Below are 15,837 nucleotides of genomic sequence, written 5' to 3' on the forward strand. Positions count from 1 at the left end.
CCCATAAAGGGCTGGTCAGGAAGCACAGCCCTGTGCTTGCTGCTCTCTAGGCAGAGCTTGTCACACACTTGCATAGAAGTCCTGTAGTTGCCACCTGAACTTATGAACACAGAGGTACAGGAATCTTGAATGTAGTTCTCATTGGCAGAGTGTGCAACTTGTTTTACTGCTAAGCAAACACTACAACTTGCAGTCCAAGTTGTTCAGACTGGGGTTTCAGAGAAACTCAAATATTTATGTTTTCTTTCCTGCCCCTCCCTCAGTCTCATTCTGTGTCACTGCCTTTGACTGCTGATCAGCATCAGGAGGTCTGCCACCTCATCCTGCCTGGCTCTAAGCCCCACACTTGTAATTTTAGCTTTAAGGGAACGATCCTTCACCTCTGTCCTCTCTCCATTTTTCTTTAAATCACCAGCTTTCTCCTTGTTCTACTCATTTTGCAAGACTTTTATGTGAAAGATAAGGAACACTTAAGAAAGGAATCTGGTTTTATCTGACTGCTTTCAGGGCTGCATGTGACTACAGCTCCTCTTCCTACAAGTAGCCCCTGGAGAGGGGGAAGCAGGAAGGAACGACCCAGGTCCACTCATGATTCCAGGCTGGATCAGAACAGCAGCTCCTGAGAGGAGGCCTGCACCAGCCTGCTCTGCCTGGCACCTGCACCAGCCCAGCTCGGGGGCCAGCCATGACATGGAGTCACCTTTCATCCCACCAACATCACCCTGCATGTCCCAGCCAGACTCCAGACATTCTTCTTAATACACAGGGGGGCACCACGCCCTCCCTCACTCATGCAGTAACTCCATTAGACTTTGCTTTCTTTTCTTTGGACCACCTGATTTACACATAGGGTTAAAAACCACAGGGACATTGTTTTTTAATAACCGAGTTACTAACTGCAAAATGCCAGATGTGTGTGAAAGCAGGACAAGGGTGCCTGCCCTGAGATTTCGCAATGAAGAGACAAAATCCTGGACAGGACTGGTGTTTGGAGGAAAACAGAAACCTTTAGGAAACAAATACCAAGGCTCAGCTGGAACCCTATTGTGTACATCGTGCTTAATTAAATCTAGGTTTGGTCAGGGTGAAATGCTACCCATGTCAGCTGCTGCCTGTTCTTACAACAAATCATAGAAATACTGACAGGTTTGGGTTGGAAGGGACCTCAAAGATCACCTAGTTCCAACCCCCCCTGCGTGGAGGGGCACCTCTCACTAATCCAGGTTGCTCAAAGCCCCATCCAACATGTCCTTGAACACTTCCAGGGATGGGGAAGCCACAGCATCCCTGGGCAACCTCCAGTGCCTCAGTACTCCCACATTAAAGAATTTCTCCCTAATAGCTAATCTAAATCTCCCTTCTTTCAGTTTGAAACCATTCCTCCCTTGTCCTATCTCTCCAGACCCTTGCAAAGGGTCCCTCTCCAGCTTTCCCACAGCCCCATCAGGTAGTGGAATTCTGTAGATTTCACCACTGCCTTCAGCATGCATTATAGCAGCAGACAACACACACACCCCATGGTCTTCTGAGCTAATAGGACTAAATAGTCCTATTCTTGCCACCTCTACCTGTTCTCTGCAGGAAAATGTCTTGCTTGTGCTTGCTCTGTGAACTGACCTGCAAAACTCTTCTTCTGCTGGCCTTAAAAGTCATTCTCCAGATTTTTTCAGGATAGTTTCATTCTTAACCATCACTTGAATCACAGTCAGCAAGAAACACTCATCTCCTTAAACTTCATAGCCTGGTACCATCCTCGCCTTCTCCTGTTTTCCCCCTGCTCTGCTTATCTGGGTGTCACTAAGGAATGCAGGGCTCATCCTTGGCATTCCTGCAGGCAGAGGGGTTTTGTGCAGCACTGAATCAGCCCTAGGGAGTGGGCGTCTGGTTCAGCTCTTCGTGCATCATCCATGTGAAAAGGCTGACAAAAATGCCTGCCTTTACTAAATGTTCCCCCCAGGTTGCAACTTAAGTTCTTAGAAAAGTAGAAAAAAGGGAAGAATAACCTGCAGAAAAACACAGCAACAGCATGAGAACAGGCTGAAGTTACTCACAAATGGGAAATCTCTGCTTGCTGCTGCCAGATGATGTCAAAAAAGAAATGGTGAGAGAGGGTCTGTTGTCTGCTCTGAGAAACCTTCATTGTTAGGCAGGCAGCTGTTTGAGATGTCGTACCATTGTAGTAATACTCCAGGTGATTAGAGTTTGCAGGTAGGCAAAGAGCTGGGAAAAAAAAAAAAAAAAAAGCCTGCCTTAAAAATCAGGCACCCAAAAAGCAGAGACAAACAGGGAAAATAAAAATAATGGAAACTCATTTTCCAAGGGTGCTCTGCTGCTGCTTGCAAGTTCTCTGTATCACCCAGAAATCAGGTGCTGCTGGGCAAAGACTCCATCTGGCTTCCACCTTCACTAAAAATGAGTGGCCCAGTTGCTAACTAAGCTTCCATCTTCACTGAAATGAGTGGCCCAGTTGCTAGCTAAATGGCTTGGCCACTTTTCCAGACCTATGAGGCTGCTTGTCTCAGTCTCCAAAATGAAGTCAGTAAGGTTGAAGGTATTAAAAGTAAGGCAGTTCACCAGTTTCCTTGGGGACGTTTTCCAAGATATTTTTTAAAAACATTAACAGTAAACGAAAATTTGCTGTCTGTAAATACTGAGCTAAGGGCAGCAAATGCAGGTACTAATTAACCCAAGGCAAAGCAGAGCCAGCTCTGGGCTCCCCAGCTTTTTAAAGAGGAGTTTTGCAGAACTGCTGGCAGGTCCCTTTCCCAAAGAGAAAACAGGGCTTCCACCCATCCTGTCTGGGGCTGGACTTCCCTCTTATTCTACCAAATTCTTCAGATTTTTTTACCCTGCTCCTGTTTGCCCTTTGAACCTAAAAGAGTGTAGATCTCTGAAGGTACCTGTTAGTATGGACACAGCAGACCTAAGAGAAGCTCCACCAGGGTTAATCTATGGGATTAGCCCCTCATTTAGGGAACTATTTGTCTTCCTGTAGAGCCATTCCACAAGGGAACAATATGTACATCTTGCTCAGCCTCAAAGGGAATCGCAATGGCTCCAGGGCACCCTACTGAAAGGCAGTATCTTGTTCTGTGGATGTTCTGGTGTTTTTCAAGGCTCTCTCCTCAGGCAGATAGTAAGTGACATGGTTAAGAGATAAGGTCTGCATACATGCAGACTCAGTGTTTTTGGGAAAGCAAGACTTTTATCTGCACTTTAGCACCAAAGCCTGCAGGTCTGTGTTGCCTTCATGTCATGGATATTCTGTTGTCCTGGCAAACGAAAAGCACTGACTACTGTTCTCCCTGGAACTTTAAATCACTTGTTATCTTATGGTAGCAATTGAACAACCACCTTTAAGCTTTTACTTTGGAACAATCTCTATAGATTCATCCCTTTCCAGTTCCTGGCATTAATCTGAGCCCTTGATCAACTTAATTATTATTAGAACAGTGGGAATGCAGGGAAACCCATCTTGGAGCAGGTCCCTTGATGGGAGATGTTTTACTTTGTCAGTTTTATTTATCCAGCAAAGGAGAGAAGGAGCAGTAAGGAAATTTTTCCAAGCCATGCAGTAAGGCAAACGCAGAACAGAGAACACAACCCACGCACAGCAGCACACAGAAAAGCTTCCCAAATCCATCATGCACAGGACGGAATGCCAGAGGCCCTCTCCATCAACCGAGAGAATTCCTCACTGCGGGAGGAGCAGGGCAGAGCTTAGCTTTTGACATTTCTCAAGGGCCTCCTTAGAAAAGTCATTTGTCTTGCATGAATATTTTCAGGACTTACTTCCAAGCCTTAGAGAGAAATATAAATACTTGAAACCTTTTATTGGCGCCTACAGAGGGACCGACCTGAGCCAGCATCAGCTGAGGGAGACTTCTTAGCTTTCTATCACCGTGACCTGTCAGCAAAGAAACGCAGTAATTCCTCTCCCTTCCCCCCTGTCAGTGGGAGACGTGAGAGTTGGGACTACAGAGGCTGATCTTTCCCTTTCCCCCTCTCCGCTTAGACAAAGGCAGACGGAGCAGCCCTGCCTTCAGAGTTGGGAAATCAAAGCCCTCCCACCCACCTCCTGCTAGGGCCAAGGGAGCGGGGAAAGCTGCCTGGAGCCACCCCCTCTCGAGGCAGGGGAAAGCTGGATGCGGGGGAGCAAGCCTGGAACAAACCTCGCCTGAGCTTGTGGGCAGAGCCTCGAGCAGGGAAAGCTGGGAAGAGAAGAGGCACTTCGCGTTTCAGGCGCTCGGCTGAGTCACACAAGTGTATAAAATCCAGGCCAGGCAACCGGAGCCCGGCAGAGTGGAGACACGAGGCATCAGGGCTCCTGGGCAGGTACGTGCAAGCGGATGCGGTGTAGAGCCAGGGACTAAGATTAAATCTAAAATCAGGCTCCAGCAGACCCACTCCTCCCATCCTCTCCATTGCCATGTGCTGGGAATCCAGCAGCTCCAGTGCCCAGGAGGCCCTGAAACTGGTCAGCCCTTGCTGACAAAAAAGACACAGACAACCAAATGATACAGTTTTGCTGCTCCCTACTTAAAACCTGCGATGGCACCAACAGATGATGGTCAGCACAAGACTTGGCACCGTCCAGGGAACAGCAAGTAGCTATTAAGGTTTGGAAGAAGTCTAAGATATTTCGTACTACGTGGGGCTTCAGTCACCCCCGCACGCTGTGATACATGTTTGGGCGAGGAATGATGATCTTTATGGTGCCTGGCAGCACAAAAGAAACCTTAGTAAATCAAGCACTGGCTGTGTCTCCTTTGACACAGATTTCCTTCACAGCCCTGGACAAGTAATTTAGAGGTTTTTTTTTTTCCTTATGACAAAGGTAAAGCTGAGGTGGGGCACTGTGGGAGCACAGGGAATTGTACCGCTGAATCTCGTGCTTTTTGGTACCCGGGCCTTTGGGCACACTCTCAATTTTTGACTGAAGGGTGGTTCAGAAACTGCGTTTTCCGTACATCCTTTCCCCTGGAGCTGGAGCGTGGAGCATGTCTGCGGCACTGACCCGTTGCAGGACCCGGTAGACAAGGTCCGTGACACTGCCAGCAGTTCAGGAGCAGAGCAGGAGGATGAGTGTCCACACGCAGCTCTCCCGCGGTCTGTCCGGTCCAGTCACCTAGTGGTAGTTTTATACTGAAGTGGCACTGGCACTCCCGCGTAGCCCTGTGCTCGTAGCCTACGCGCAGCGGTTCTGGAGAACCCACCTCCTATGCTGCTCCTTTTCTGGGTGCCAGACTGGTACCGAGAGTACTGGGGTGGGAATCAAATAGGTGCTGCAACTCGGCTGCTTTCTGCACGAAAAACTCTCGATACGCTTAGACTAGGACCGCACGATACTCCTGTCCCCAAAGGTTCATGTTTACTTAGGCTTAATTGCAGAAGAGACATTAATTACCGCTTCTGCTGTCTGGATGCAAATAGGAAAGGACTTAGAAATGTTTCGCTTTTAAATAGGTTTTAGCTGCCTGGAGGGATTTAATTTAGCTCTTAATGTTGATGTTTTGTTTTCCCCTCCCTGAAACAAAACACGAACAGATCTTGCAAGTTAATTGCAAGCCACTTCGGAGAAGGATGTTTTCACCCTTGCTCATCCTCTCTCTGTTGGTGGGGAACACAGCATCTTCGGGCCCGGTGAGCAGAGCAGAGCCTGCAGTATCCAGAGATGTCACCACCTTTTTCCAGCTGGCTCAAGAAGCCTTTTGGGAGAACGTTAATCTCACCAGCATGTCCTGCGAGGATCGGAAGAACAGGACCTGGGTCACCCTGCAGCTGACCAACAGCAGCCTGACAGCTTTCCCCATGTGCCTTCCAGAGGCCCTGGAGACCTTGGACCTCAGCAACAACCTCTTGGAAGAGGTGAATGCCATGGAGGTGGCAAACCTCATACGGCTGCGCATCCTCTCTCTGAGGCAGAACCATCTCCGTGCAGTTAGATGGGGATCTGAAGCCCTCAGCAGTCTCCTCTCCCTGGATTTAAGCTTTAATAAGCTGTCATCTGTGCCATCATGCCACAGCTCTGCCCTGCCTAATTTGAGGTGGTTGTCCCTGGCTGGAAATCCACTGATGGAAATCCAGCCGATGGCTTTTTCCTGTTACCCTCAGCTACAGTTCCTGAACCTCTCCAGAACTCTGCTTGGGAAGGATGACAGCAGAGGAATTAGGGAATCTGCTTTTGCCATCAGCACATCTCCCAGTGAGGCCATCAACAGGCCTGGAAACACCATCAACATGCTTGATCTGAGCGGGACTTTCCTTGAGAAGAGTAAGTTCCTGGATTTCCCACTGTTAAACATGGGGCTGGGTCAGGCTGGGGAGAGCAGGAGCCTCACTGGGGCGATGGGTCTGGTCCTTGCCAAGCTTGGGCTAGAGGGGGAACACCCCATGCTGAGAGCTGCAAACATCCTGTCCAAGTGTGCCAAGCACTGTCCTGATGGTCACTGAACTACTGGGGGGAAACCCGCATGCAGACCAACCCCTCAAAGGAAGGGCAGAGACCAGACCCGACCAAACAGGATGATTTATCCCACTGCAGTAATCCACCTCTATCCTAATTCCACCATCTGCTACTGACAGTCATCCCACTGTCACCCCTAAGATTAGCTGTGGGACACACAGGAGGAAATTAATTTTCCTTTCCAGACAGACTGCTGGCAACTTTCTTTGTCCATCCCCACAGTCACACTCTGCTTCATACCACTGTATTGAAGTGGCACAGAGAGGCTTTTTGTGTCAACTGCAATCCACCAAATACTTCCGCACAGGGAGACAATCTCTGCCCTAAGCAATTTACAGCATGACTTTTTTCTTTTATCTGTCTTTATCTGGCACTTGTCCTGTAGAGAATAAAAGAGAAAGGCAGCACAGAGTGTTTTTTTCCGTGTGTATGTGCCCTGTCTCCTGTAACCAGCAGCTTAGGGACTCCCCAGGCTAGAGGTTTCACCACAACTTGCATTTAACAGATATACCAGCAAATTTCCTCCATGAATTTGCCTCATCTCCCTTGTGGTAGAGATTCGGTCATGGAATGGAAAGGCAATTTTGTGTAAGACCTGTTCTTTCAGTTTCATGTCTCAAACTTTTTCCCTGTGCTAGGAGAAGTAAGAAGCTATTTGCTTTTCTCACACCACTCAGGCCTTTGTAGACTTCTCTAACTTCCCCTCATCCATCACTTCTCTAGGAAGAGAAATCTTTGTTCATTTAATCTCACCTAACAAGAAAGCTATTCCTTATCACTAATCAGCTTTATTGCCCTTCTCTCTTCCTTTCTTTTCCTCTGCCCTAATGACACCATGACAAGGCCCATAGGTTATTATTACAAAAATATTATTGCATCGGCCTTCATATACTGTTGTAGTGATTTTTGTTCTATTTCTTTCCTAAAGAGAATATCTGCAGAAGATCATGGATCTTTTTATATCTCTGTGATTTCAAAACATTTTCTTTTTCTTAGGCAACATCCACAGGAATGCTCTCTTTAAGAAACAAGTATAAATCTTTTTTCTGCTTCAGTTCAACCAGAATGGACCAGAGACTTGCCCAACCTCAGATCACTTCACCTGACAAAGATGTCACGATTAAGGAGCCTTGATACTGACTTCTTCAAGTCTATGCCTGACCTGCGAGAGCTAAACTGTCAAGATTCCCACTCACTGGCGTTCGTGAGGACAGAGATGTTTGGCAGCACTCCCCATCTGAGCCAGCTCTCATTTGAGAAGTGAGTAACTTCCTCTTTTTTCTCTTCCTAACCACACGTTGCCTTTGCCTCACAGCACCACAGTGCCTGGGAGACAATTTTTATCAGAGTTTGCCCGCTATCAAATACTTAGGGAGGAGGTAGGGGCATGCCATGGAGAAACACATCTTCTAGGCAGATAACACTATGTAAGCCTGTGATGTAGACCTGATAGCAGCAGGAGAGCTGGTGTAGGTCAAAGAGGTGGCATGAGACTCACAGCACAGTTACTGGTTCTTTGAGATTGCATTAATCATGCTCCCACTCACCTGCTGTATCTCCCAGTCTGCTGGATGAATTCATCTCAGCCTCTTAAGATCAGCATAGATCCACTGAAGCTCACCTGTAGTGACAGACCATGCTTCAAACATCTACCATGGCAGTGTCTCACCAGAGAAGTGGGTCACTGGATTCCTTGCTCTACAAAGGACTGAAAGCTGACAGTTTCCCAAAATGTGCACTGTGGAAGAAGTAAAAAATCTTGTCCCTCTTTTGATGAGAGGGAGCTTCTTATTCAGCATTAGTAAAAGCAATGGTTTAGTGCTTATTTTGGTAACAACAAATCAGTGTGACTGACTTGGTATGTCACACAACTGTTAAAATAATATGGAAACAGTTAAGGTGCTTTACCAGAATAAGGGTAGGTAAACCACATACAGATCGATCAGCATAGAGAAAAAGATTTGGAGGATACCTTTGAAGTTTTCTATAATACAGGCCCAGATCATAAGTGTGTCAGAAAACAAAAACTAGAGCACTGTCTGTGCTCTAAGAAACTACACCCATTTAAGCAAAAAAAACCCCCCAAAAATCCAAACCACCAAAACCCACAGAGTTCATCTCCCAGAATTTAAAAAGCACTTTAAAAATACCTGCAGGAATACCAGCTCAAAGTGCTAAAAATCATGACCCAGGATTAAAAAAAAAACGAAGGAGTTGCAGTTAAAGTCATTGACAAAAGAGAGCAATTTATGAGTACTCAGACTGCAGAGAGGTCACTTTATCACTTTTTTTTTTTTTTCAGGGAGGACAGTTAAGTAGTAAAGGCAAGCAAGGTCTTCCTGTATTAGTCATTTGACTTTAGTAGATGAGAGTATAGGTTAAGAGAGTGGCAATTAACATAAGAAGGGTGACTGGCATAGAGAAAGTCAAGCCATTACAAGAAGACTGAGAAAGAAGCCAGAGAAATGGTATAGAACTAAAGGAAAGTGTAGGTGAATGCATGATGGCAGGGAGAGGATCATCTTTCAGGGAAGATCCTTGCCCTTGTTAGGTCCCCTCTCTTCCAGCTGCCATCTCTAAAGGTGTTATCCCTTAGGACACTTTTGTTATGCTTCAAAACATAGCCTCTGTGCTGTGGAAATTAGAGGTGGGCAGGTATTAACCTGGACTTTAAAGTGCAAAACAGTGGTGTTGGTAACTGGGTGTTACCAACTGGGAACCAAGGAACCAAGGAACAACCAACCAAGGAACTGGGAATAGTGGTTTGTGTCTTACACACACTGCACACTCCAGCCATTGGAAAGTACTTCAGCGCTTGCTAATTATTTACATTTGTCATCTTGTAGCTGTAACCTGAGTTCCTTTAATCCTTGGAATACCAATTCATCGGATAGCATCATCATAAACTTGTATGGAAACCCTCTGCTCTGTGACTGCCAGCTCTCCTGGCTGCTCTCCAAGCCTGAGAAAGTTGTGCTGCAAAAGTAAGTGAGTTTAAGAACAGTCCTCTTTAGATGCAACTTTAAAGCATCAAGTTGTTTGGAAATCAAACATTCACTGTCATCTAAATTATTCAAGTGCCATATATGCTACTCCCTTCCACAAGAGGTAGAAATCCAAAGTAAAGTTCCCTCTGGGGACAAAGCACGGCTGAATTATACACAAATGTGGAAAAATTGACAGGAAGCTGAACATGAGCCAGCAGTGTGCCCAGGTGGCCAAGAAGGCCAATGGCATCCTGGCCTGGATCAGGAATAGCGTCGCCAGCAGGTCCAAGGAAGGGATTCTGCCCCTGTACTCAGCCCTGGTGAGGCCACACCTCGAGTACTGTGTCCAGTTCTGGGCCCGCCAGTTCAGGAAGGATATCGAGGTCCTGGAACAGGTCCAAAGGAGGGCAACCAGGCTGGTGAAGGGACTCCAGCACAGACCTTATGAGGAGAGGCTGAGGGAGCTGGGGCTGTTCAGCCTGGAGAAGAGGAGGCTCAGGGGAGACCTCATCACTCTCTACAACTCCCTGAAAGGAGGGTGTAGCCAGGTGGGGGTTGGTCTCTTTTCCCAGGCAACTCTCAGCAAGACAAGAGGGCACGGTCTTAAGTTGTGCCAGGGGAGGTTTAGGTTGGATATTAGAAAGAATTTCTTTACAGAGAGGGTGATCAGGCATTGGAATGGGCTGCCCAGGGAAGTAGTGGATTCTCCATCCCTGGAGATATTTAAAAAGAGACTGGATGTGGCACTCAGTGCCATGGTCTGGTAACTGCAGTGGTAGTGGATCAAGGGTTGGACCTGAGGTCCCTTCCAACCCAGCCAATTCTATGATTCTATGAAAATGTGATGGGCATAAGCAGAACAGTAGAAAACATTATTAGCTGTGGGTTCTGCTTTAAGGTGAAAAGAGATTATTTTCTCTATTTCAGTTCATATGTCTCTATTAGCTGGAAATAAAAAAATGAGCTGGCTTTCTGGCCTTGATGAGCCACCACTGGGAGATGGAATTGGAAGATTTAGCAAGATATTTAGCAAATTATTTCCTCTTGGCCCTTGCACTCCCAAAGCCTAGATTAGCTCAGGCAGACAACAAAACCCCTTGCAAACAGCTCCGTTCTCACCTATTGTTTCCATGCCCTCCTACAGTTCAGACTAATTACAATAAGATGGAGTTAAAAGAAGTGCTTTGCATACTTATGATCTCTTCCTTTTGAAAGGCCACCAAGAAGGTTTTTCATCCATAGGGGAGAGAGCAAGGAAGTAGACAGTTAATGTTAGATTGTTTCTCATCAGGATGAGCTTAGCAGTGGCATTCTTTACAAAAAAAATGACGCAATGTTTCAGTGAAGAAAGAACAGGAGCTTAGTCACACCGCCTCAGCACAGCTCCAGCTGCCTAAACAGCTGGATTAAGGATCTTCAGAACTCAGTTGCATCTCTCTGCAGGTGTTCCCCTCCTAGCGTGTCATTACAATCTGACCCCTTATGGCAAGTTGCCTTGAACCCTGACACTTTTTAAAGTTCACAGTCCTCGGAGCAAAGAATGTCTCTTCTCAGGCAAAAGATACTCTTGCACGTTATAAAACCATAAAGCCAGTCAGTTCCCAGTGCTGTATAAAGCCCTCTGCCAGTAAGAGCACAATAGTTGAGGCAATCTAGCTTTGTTTTAGGTGTCATGTTTTCTTTAACATAGAGACTGCTTTGGGACAGCAGGTTGCCAACTCCAACCCAAGCAGCCTTAGAGGTTTCTTGTGGAACTTTCCTATTCTAACTTGTCTCCTCTGCAGGGCTTCGGAGACTTTTTGCAGCACATCCCAGGAAGACTGGGACAGACCCTCAACATCTTTTACACTGCCAGAGCTCTATGATAAATGCCAGTCCGTGGAAAACGTTACGCTGCCCAATTCCAACACCTCCTTCCCTGAACACGGTGTTTTCATCCTTAACAGTTACAATGACACTACTGTAGTGACAACAGCAGATGCTGCTCCACTAACCAAAGACACTTATACCAGCTCCCCCATTCAGAGGAATGTAACAAGTACGACAGAAGCCAACCCAACTGGGCTCATGCTGGCAAAGGCAAACAGTTCCCCCCACCAAGAGGAAGTAGTTTCTGCATCCACAAGCCGCCCCCCTTCCTTTGCCTCCATAACCACCTCCCCAGCTTTTCTCCAAGAATTCCACAGTCAATCCTCAGATCATGGCTCCACGACTCAAACTGAAACAGATCAGCTAAAGAGAGAGCTTAGAACAACCGAAGTGACGTCTCACCAGGAAGGTCCTTCCAGCCAGCCCACTAATGATTATTCTGCTAAAGCAACAGCAAACCCTAATGCCACTGACCACTATATCCACCTCTTTGCCACTCACACTGAGGGAGCTACTCCACGACCCAGCCTGCCACAGCTGAACTCCACAAGGACCAGCGCTCAGCCAGAGCCAACATCCACCAGATCACTGATACACTACGTGGATGACTACGATTACAGTGATCACCCATCAGAAACCCCGGAGCAAGTGGCGTATGTTGCCTGCGACTACAACCCTTGCAGACATCTTCAGAAGCCATGCAGTGAACTTCAGAGCGTATCCCAGTGTTTATGCCCTGGCATGTCAAGAGAAGATGAGGTTCCAGATCCACCGAGGCTCAGGGAGGTGTCTGAAGTCACAGACAGCTCCGCACAGATACGCTGGTGCGCCCCAAATTCGGTTGTTCATACCTATGAGCTGATGCTTCATGTCCAAGGCAACGAGGACAGACAGCTCGTCCTGGACAATATTTATTCCACAGCAAGGCAGCACACGCTGTATAATCTATCACCATATACCACTTACCACATCTGCGTGGCTGCTTCAAACAAGGCTGGGTCAAGCCAGACGGGAAGTCAGGGAATTCCAGGGAATTCATGCACCAGATTTAAAACAAAACCCAGCTACAAGTCTGTCTTTGCTGTGCTATCTGCAGCAAGCGGACTCTTTCTCATTTCCACGGTTGTTTTGTCTCTGTGCCTGTGCAAGGCATGTAAAAAGCCTCATAGTGAGCAATATGGTACACACTTAGTCTCTTATAAGAATCCAGCATTTGATTATCCATTAAAACTACAAACTACTAATTAAGCCTAGGTGATTGTTCTATGCATTCAAAGCTCACTGTCCTGTCACCTTGGTGTGTTTTCCTGAGACTCTTAAAATGTCCTTCAGCAAAATTATGAAACACCAGACTTCATTGCCTTCATGTTTCTAGAGGAGAGAAAACACACAAAAAAAGAAAAAAAAATAGTGAAGGTAGCCAAACTGAAAAAAGCCTTTAGACTCTCTTTTGTGTGCTAAGCAGCAGTAAAGCTGGATACTAACCTTGGAAAGTTGTTTTTATAATCACCTACAAAAATAATAGTGTGCAGTTCACACAGTGAGAGGCTGCCTTGCCAGATGTCTGCCTCCAGCATCTCTCATGGATACAGTCAGCCCAGAGCCATTAATCCAAGACCCATCTAACTAAGCAAGACAGACACAGCTTTAATTCGCATAAGCAGAAATGGGTTTTCAATTCCTTCTAGTGTCTGTAGAAAGGTGATACCAATAAAGAGAGCACCACTGGAAGGGGTGAGAGAAAGGTCCAGAGCTAACACCAGGAAATAATGGGTGACTGCAACTGCTCAGCAATTTCAGAGCAGGAAAAAGAAACACGGGGCTCGACTGTAAAAAAAAGGAGAGAAAGTGCAGGATCCTTAGGGTGGGGATAATTGTTTTGTTCTGACTTGGCATGATCTTTTTCCACAACTGAGGCTTCCAAGTGCTACACCAATACCAATTTACAGGCAGAGAGGAGTTTGCAGCAGAGCAGTAACCCACAGGAGGAGGGAAGCACATTAGCATTTGCTTCACGATTGATTTTTAAGCAGAGATGATTGCTCAGTCCCATCTACAGATTTAGCAGGCTCGTCATTTACCTCATACAGGGGTAAAGAGCTAAGTGAAGAAACAGCCTAATGCTTATGTTGCTGAGAGTTGAAAATCTCAAATCCCATCCACTAGGAGCAAATGTATGCAGATATTTTTCAAATGTACTTTATGACATTAATTTCTGCTATAAAATAATAATAGATGCTTGGAATCCCAGTTCTTCAGCAGCTTAAGAGCTTAGAGCATCTTCAAAGAGATGGTTGTTTTATAAGAGGTATTGGTCCAAAATACTTCCTATTCAGAGACCAGGAGGTTTATGTTCCTGAACCTGCATGTTTCTGCTGCTGCATACTGCTGTATAGATACAAGATGTAAAATCCCCCAGATCTCAGCAAATGAAAGGTGCTATACAGTGTAAAAGAGTCTCTGTTCTGTCCATATTTTTTAATGCTTCCAGTATTAATGGAAATAAAAGCTACAGTGTTGAATTCTGGTTCTTTGTTAAAGACTGAGATCCTTGTGTTTTCTTTACAACATAGTAACATTTAGTCTGATAAATTAACTCAAATGTTTTGTTGCCTTGGAACAACCTTTCAGCATATAGTAAAGTAATTTATGGGAAAAGTTGTGTTATCTGATGTCAAGAGCTTTCATTTAGAATGTGCCTCCAGTGGGCTGTGATATCCTCGTGGCTATGGGTTTGCATCCCTTTCCTGCAAATTTGTCAGCTCCCCTACACCAGTGCTGTGAATGACACTGTCATGGGACAGATGCTTGTTGCAAATTCCCACTGTGCCCATCCAGAGCTTGGCTATGCCCCAGGATTCAAAACTCCCAATAGATGAGAACTGGAAATTGAAAAGCTGTGATGGTGTCACCTGTCACTTCGAAAATCTCTTAATTTTCACATCCTCTGGTAGTTCAGACCTGTCTTAGTTTTTCATATTTATTTCCAGCCTGTTTTTTTCCTGCAGTTACTGGAAGGTCAACTGAACAGGCATAGATAGTAATTTATTTTAAGTGAACAGGAACCTTCAGTTTTTGACTCATATTATTCCAAACTGGGACAGGGATCATACACTCCCTTTGCATTTGTACTAAGTAGATCTAAGAGACCTTGACTGGGGTCTTTGGTATTACCAGAAGCAGAAACAAAGTGAACCAAAATAAGAGACTCATGACTAGCAATAATCTTGGAGATTAGCTCTAGAGGAGGGAAAAAAAAATAACGCAACTGGAAAATATTGTTTCAGCATCAATACAAGTTATTCTAAAGCAATAGGACACCGTTTAAAATTGTATTTTGAGAGGATATGCCTAAGTACCCTCACAACATGGCAACTCATCAGCACTGCAACAGCTAACTAGAAAGCCACAAACCCCAGCAGAAGACCTGCCAGGAACAGGATTTGACTTCCCCAAGGGCCCAGTGACCAGGGGATGTTCCAACCCGATGCTACCCAGAATCACAACCTCATTATCAACCTCAACCTTGTAAGAGATAAAAAGTTGCAGGTTTATCACAACTGATTTCTGCAAGCAGTTCTCAATCCAGCCTCTCCTGACTTTTCACAGGCCTTCACTTCCTTTAAGCCAAGGCAACATGTCAGAGCCTTACATTCTTTCAAAGTGCCCTCCTTGGAAGCCATATAAATAATAAAGTCCCACTCTCGTGTGCTCACCTTGCTCCAACTTGAAGCAACCCTCAACAGTCCCTTTTTACCTAAGATGATGAGCCACCCAAAAGTGCAAAGCCCACAGCCAGGAGTAGTGCCTCTTGCCCAGTCACTCTCTGCCCTTCCACAAGTTGGATGCAAGAGACTTGGCAGCAGTAATCAAAACACAGGATTTTATTTATTGACATCTATGGTATGTATCAGTGATTCAGAGGCAGAAGTTCTTTTTCTTTTTTTTTCCCCAGTACCATTTTAAAGTTCCACCAGAATTTATTTTAGTAGTCACCAGCTCTGTTATCTACTGCGTTGTCTGGGTTTTTTTTGTGTTTGAATCAGTGCTTCTCCTACTTCACTTTTTCCTGTTATTGGTGCTATCAGTATTGCCTCCCAGAACTCAGATGTCTTCTAGCTGCTGTAGCCCAAGACCAGGTAAAATAACCATTATTCAAGTGTAGCTTTTGAATTAAGTCACACTGTTTCCTAAGAATTCAGGAATGAAACTTTTCTTTGAAAGCACTGCCTATTGCTAGTTCTTAAAAACAATGTATACTTCTAGAATCACCTTATCCATTCCAGATTTCTTACTGTAGCTGCATCTAACAGTTTTGAAAGTAACCCCTAAAAAACAAGCAGTATTTTAATCTCTAGGGCAAAGTTACCTTGAAGATGATTCTCTGGCTTCTATATAATCCCAGTCATAACTTCAGAAAAAAAACCCAACAAGTTGTCATCCCCATTTCCCAACCTCAAAGCCCAGAACTGGCCTTATTGTACACACAACTAATGACCACTTTGGATGTTTCCT

At 45.6% G+C, this 15,837-nt stretch overlaps 1 protein-coding gene across 2 annotated transcripts; it reads left to right on the top strand.

The window, feature by feature from the left end:
• Positions 1–4,213: 4,213 nt before the first annotated feature.
• On the top strand, positions 4,214–13,844 carry LRRN4 (leucine rich repeat neuronal 4). Of its 2 annotated transcripts, none has more exons than XM_008500554.2 (5): positions 4,214–4,335; positions 5,548–6,274; positions 7,522–7,726; positions 9,313–9,450; positions 11,238–13,844. In XM_008500554.2, exons 2-5 carry the CDS (start codon positions 5,584–5,586, stop codon positions 12,568–12,570), a joined length of 2,367 nt encoding a protein of 788 aa, XP_008498776.1. In that variant the 5' UTR covers positions 4,214–4,335; positions 5,548–5,583; the 3' UTR covers positions 12,571–13,844. The 2 variants fall into 2 exon arrangements, with proteins under 2 accessions (XP_008498776.1, XP_030304552.1); XM_030448692.1 differs by lacking the exon at positions 4,214–4,335 and adding an exon at positions 4,577–4,619.
• The last annotated feature ends 1,993 nt before the right edge of the window (positions 13,845–15,837 follow it).

The sequence above is a fragment of the Calypte anna genome, chromosome 3 (assembly GCF_003957555.1).
Source record: "Calypte anna isolate BGI_N300 chromosome 3, bCalAnn1_v1.p, whole genome shotgun sequence".
Taxonomy (NCBI): Eukaryota; Metazoa; Chordata; class Aves; order Apodiformes; family Trochilidae; genus Calypte; species Calypte anna.

Excerpts from the sequence above, each read along its gene's own strand:
- LRRN4 (XM_008500554.2), top strand. The coding sequence starts at position 5,584 with ATGTTTTCACCCTTGCTCATCCTCTCTCTGTTGGTGGGGAACACAGCA. Across the intron at positions 6,275-7,521 it reads CGGGACTTTCCTTGAGAAGA|TTCAACCAGAATGGACCAGA; the intron begins GTAAGTTCCTGG and ends TTTCTGCTTCAG. Across the intron at positions 9,451-11,237 it reads GAGAAAGTTGTGCTGCAAAA|GGCTTCGGAGACTTTTTGCA; the intron begins GTAAGTGAGTTT and ends TCTCCTCTGCAG.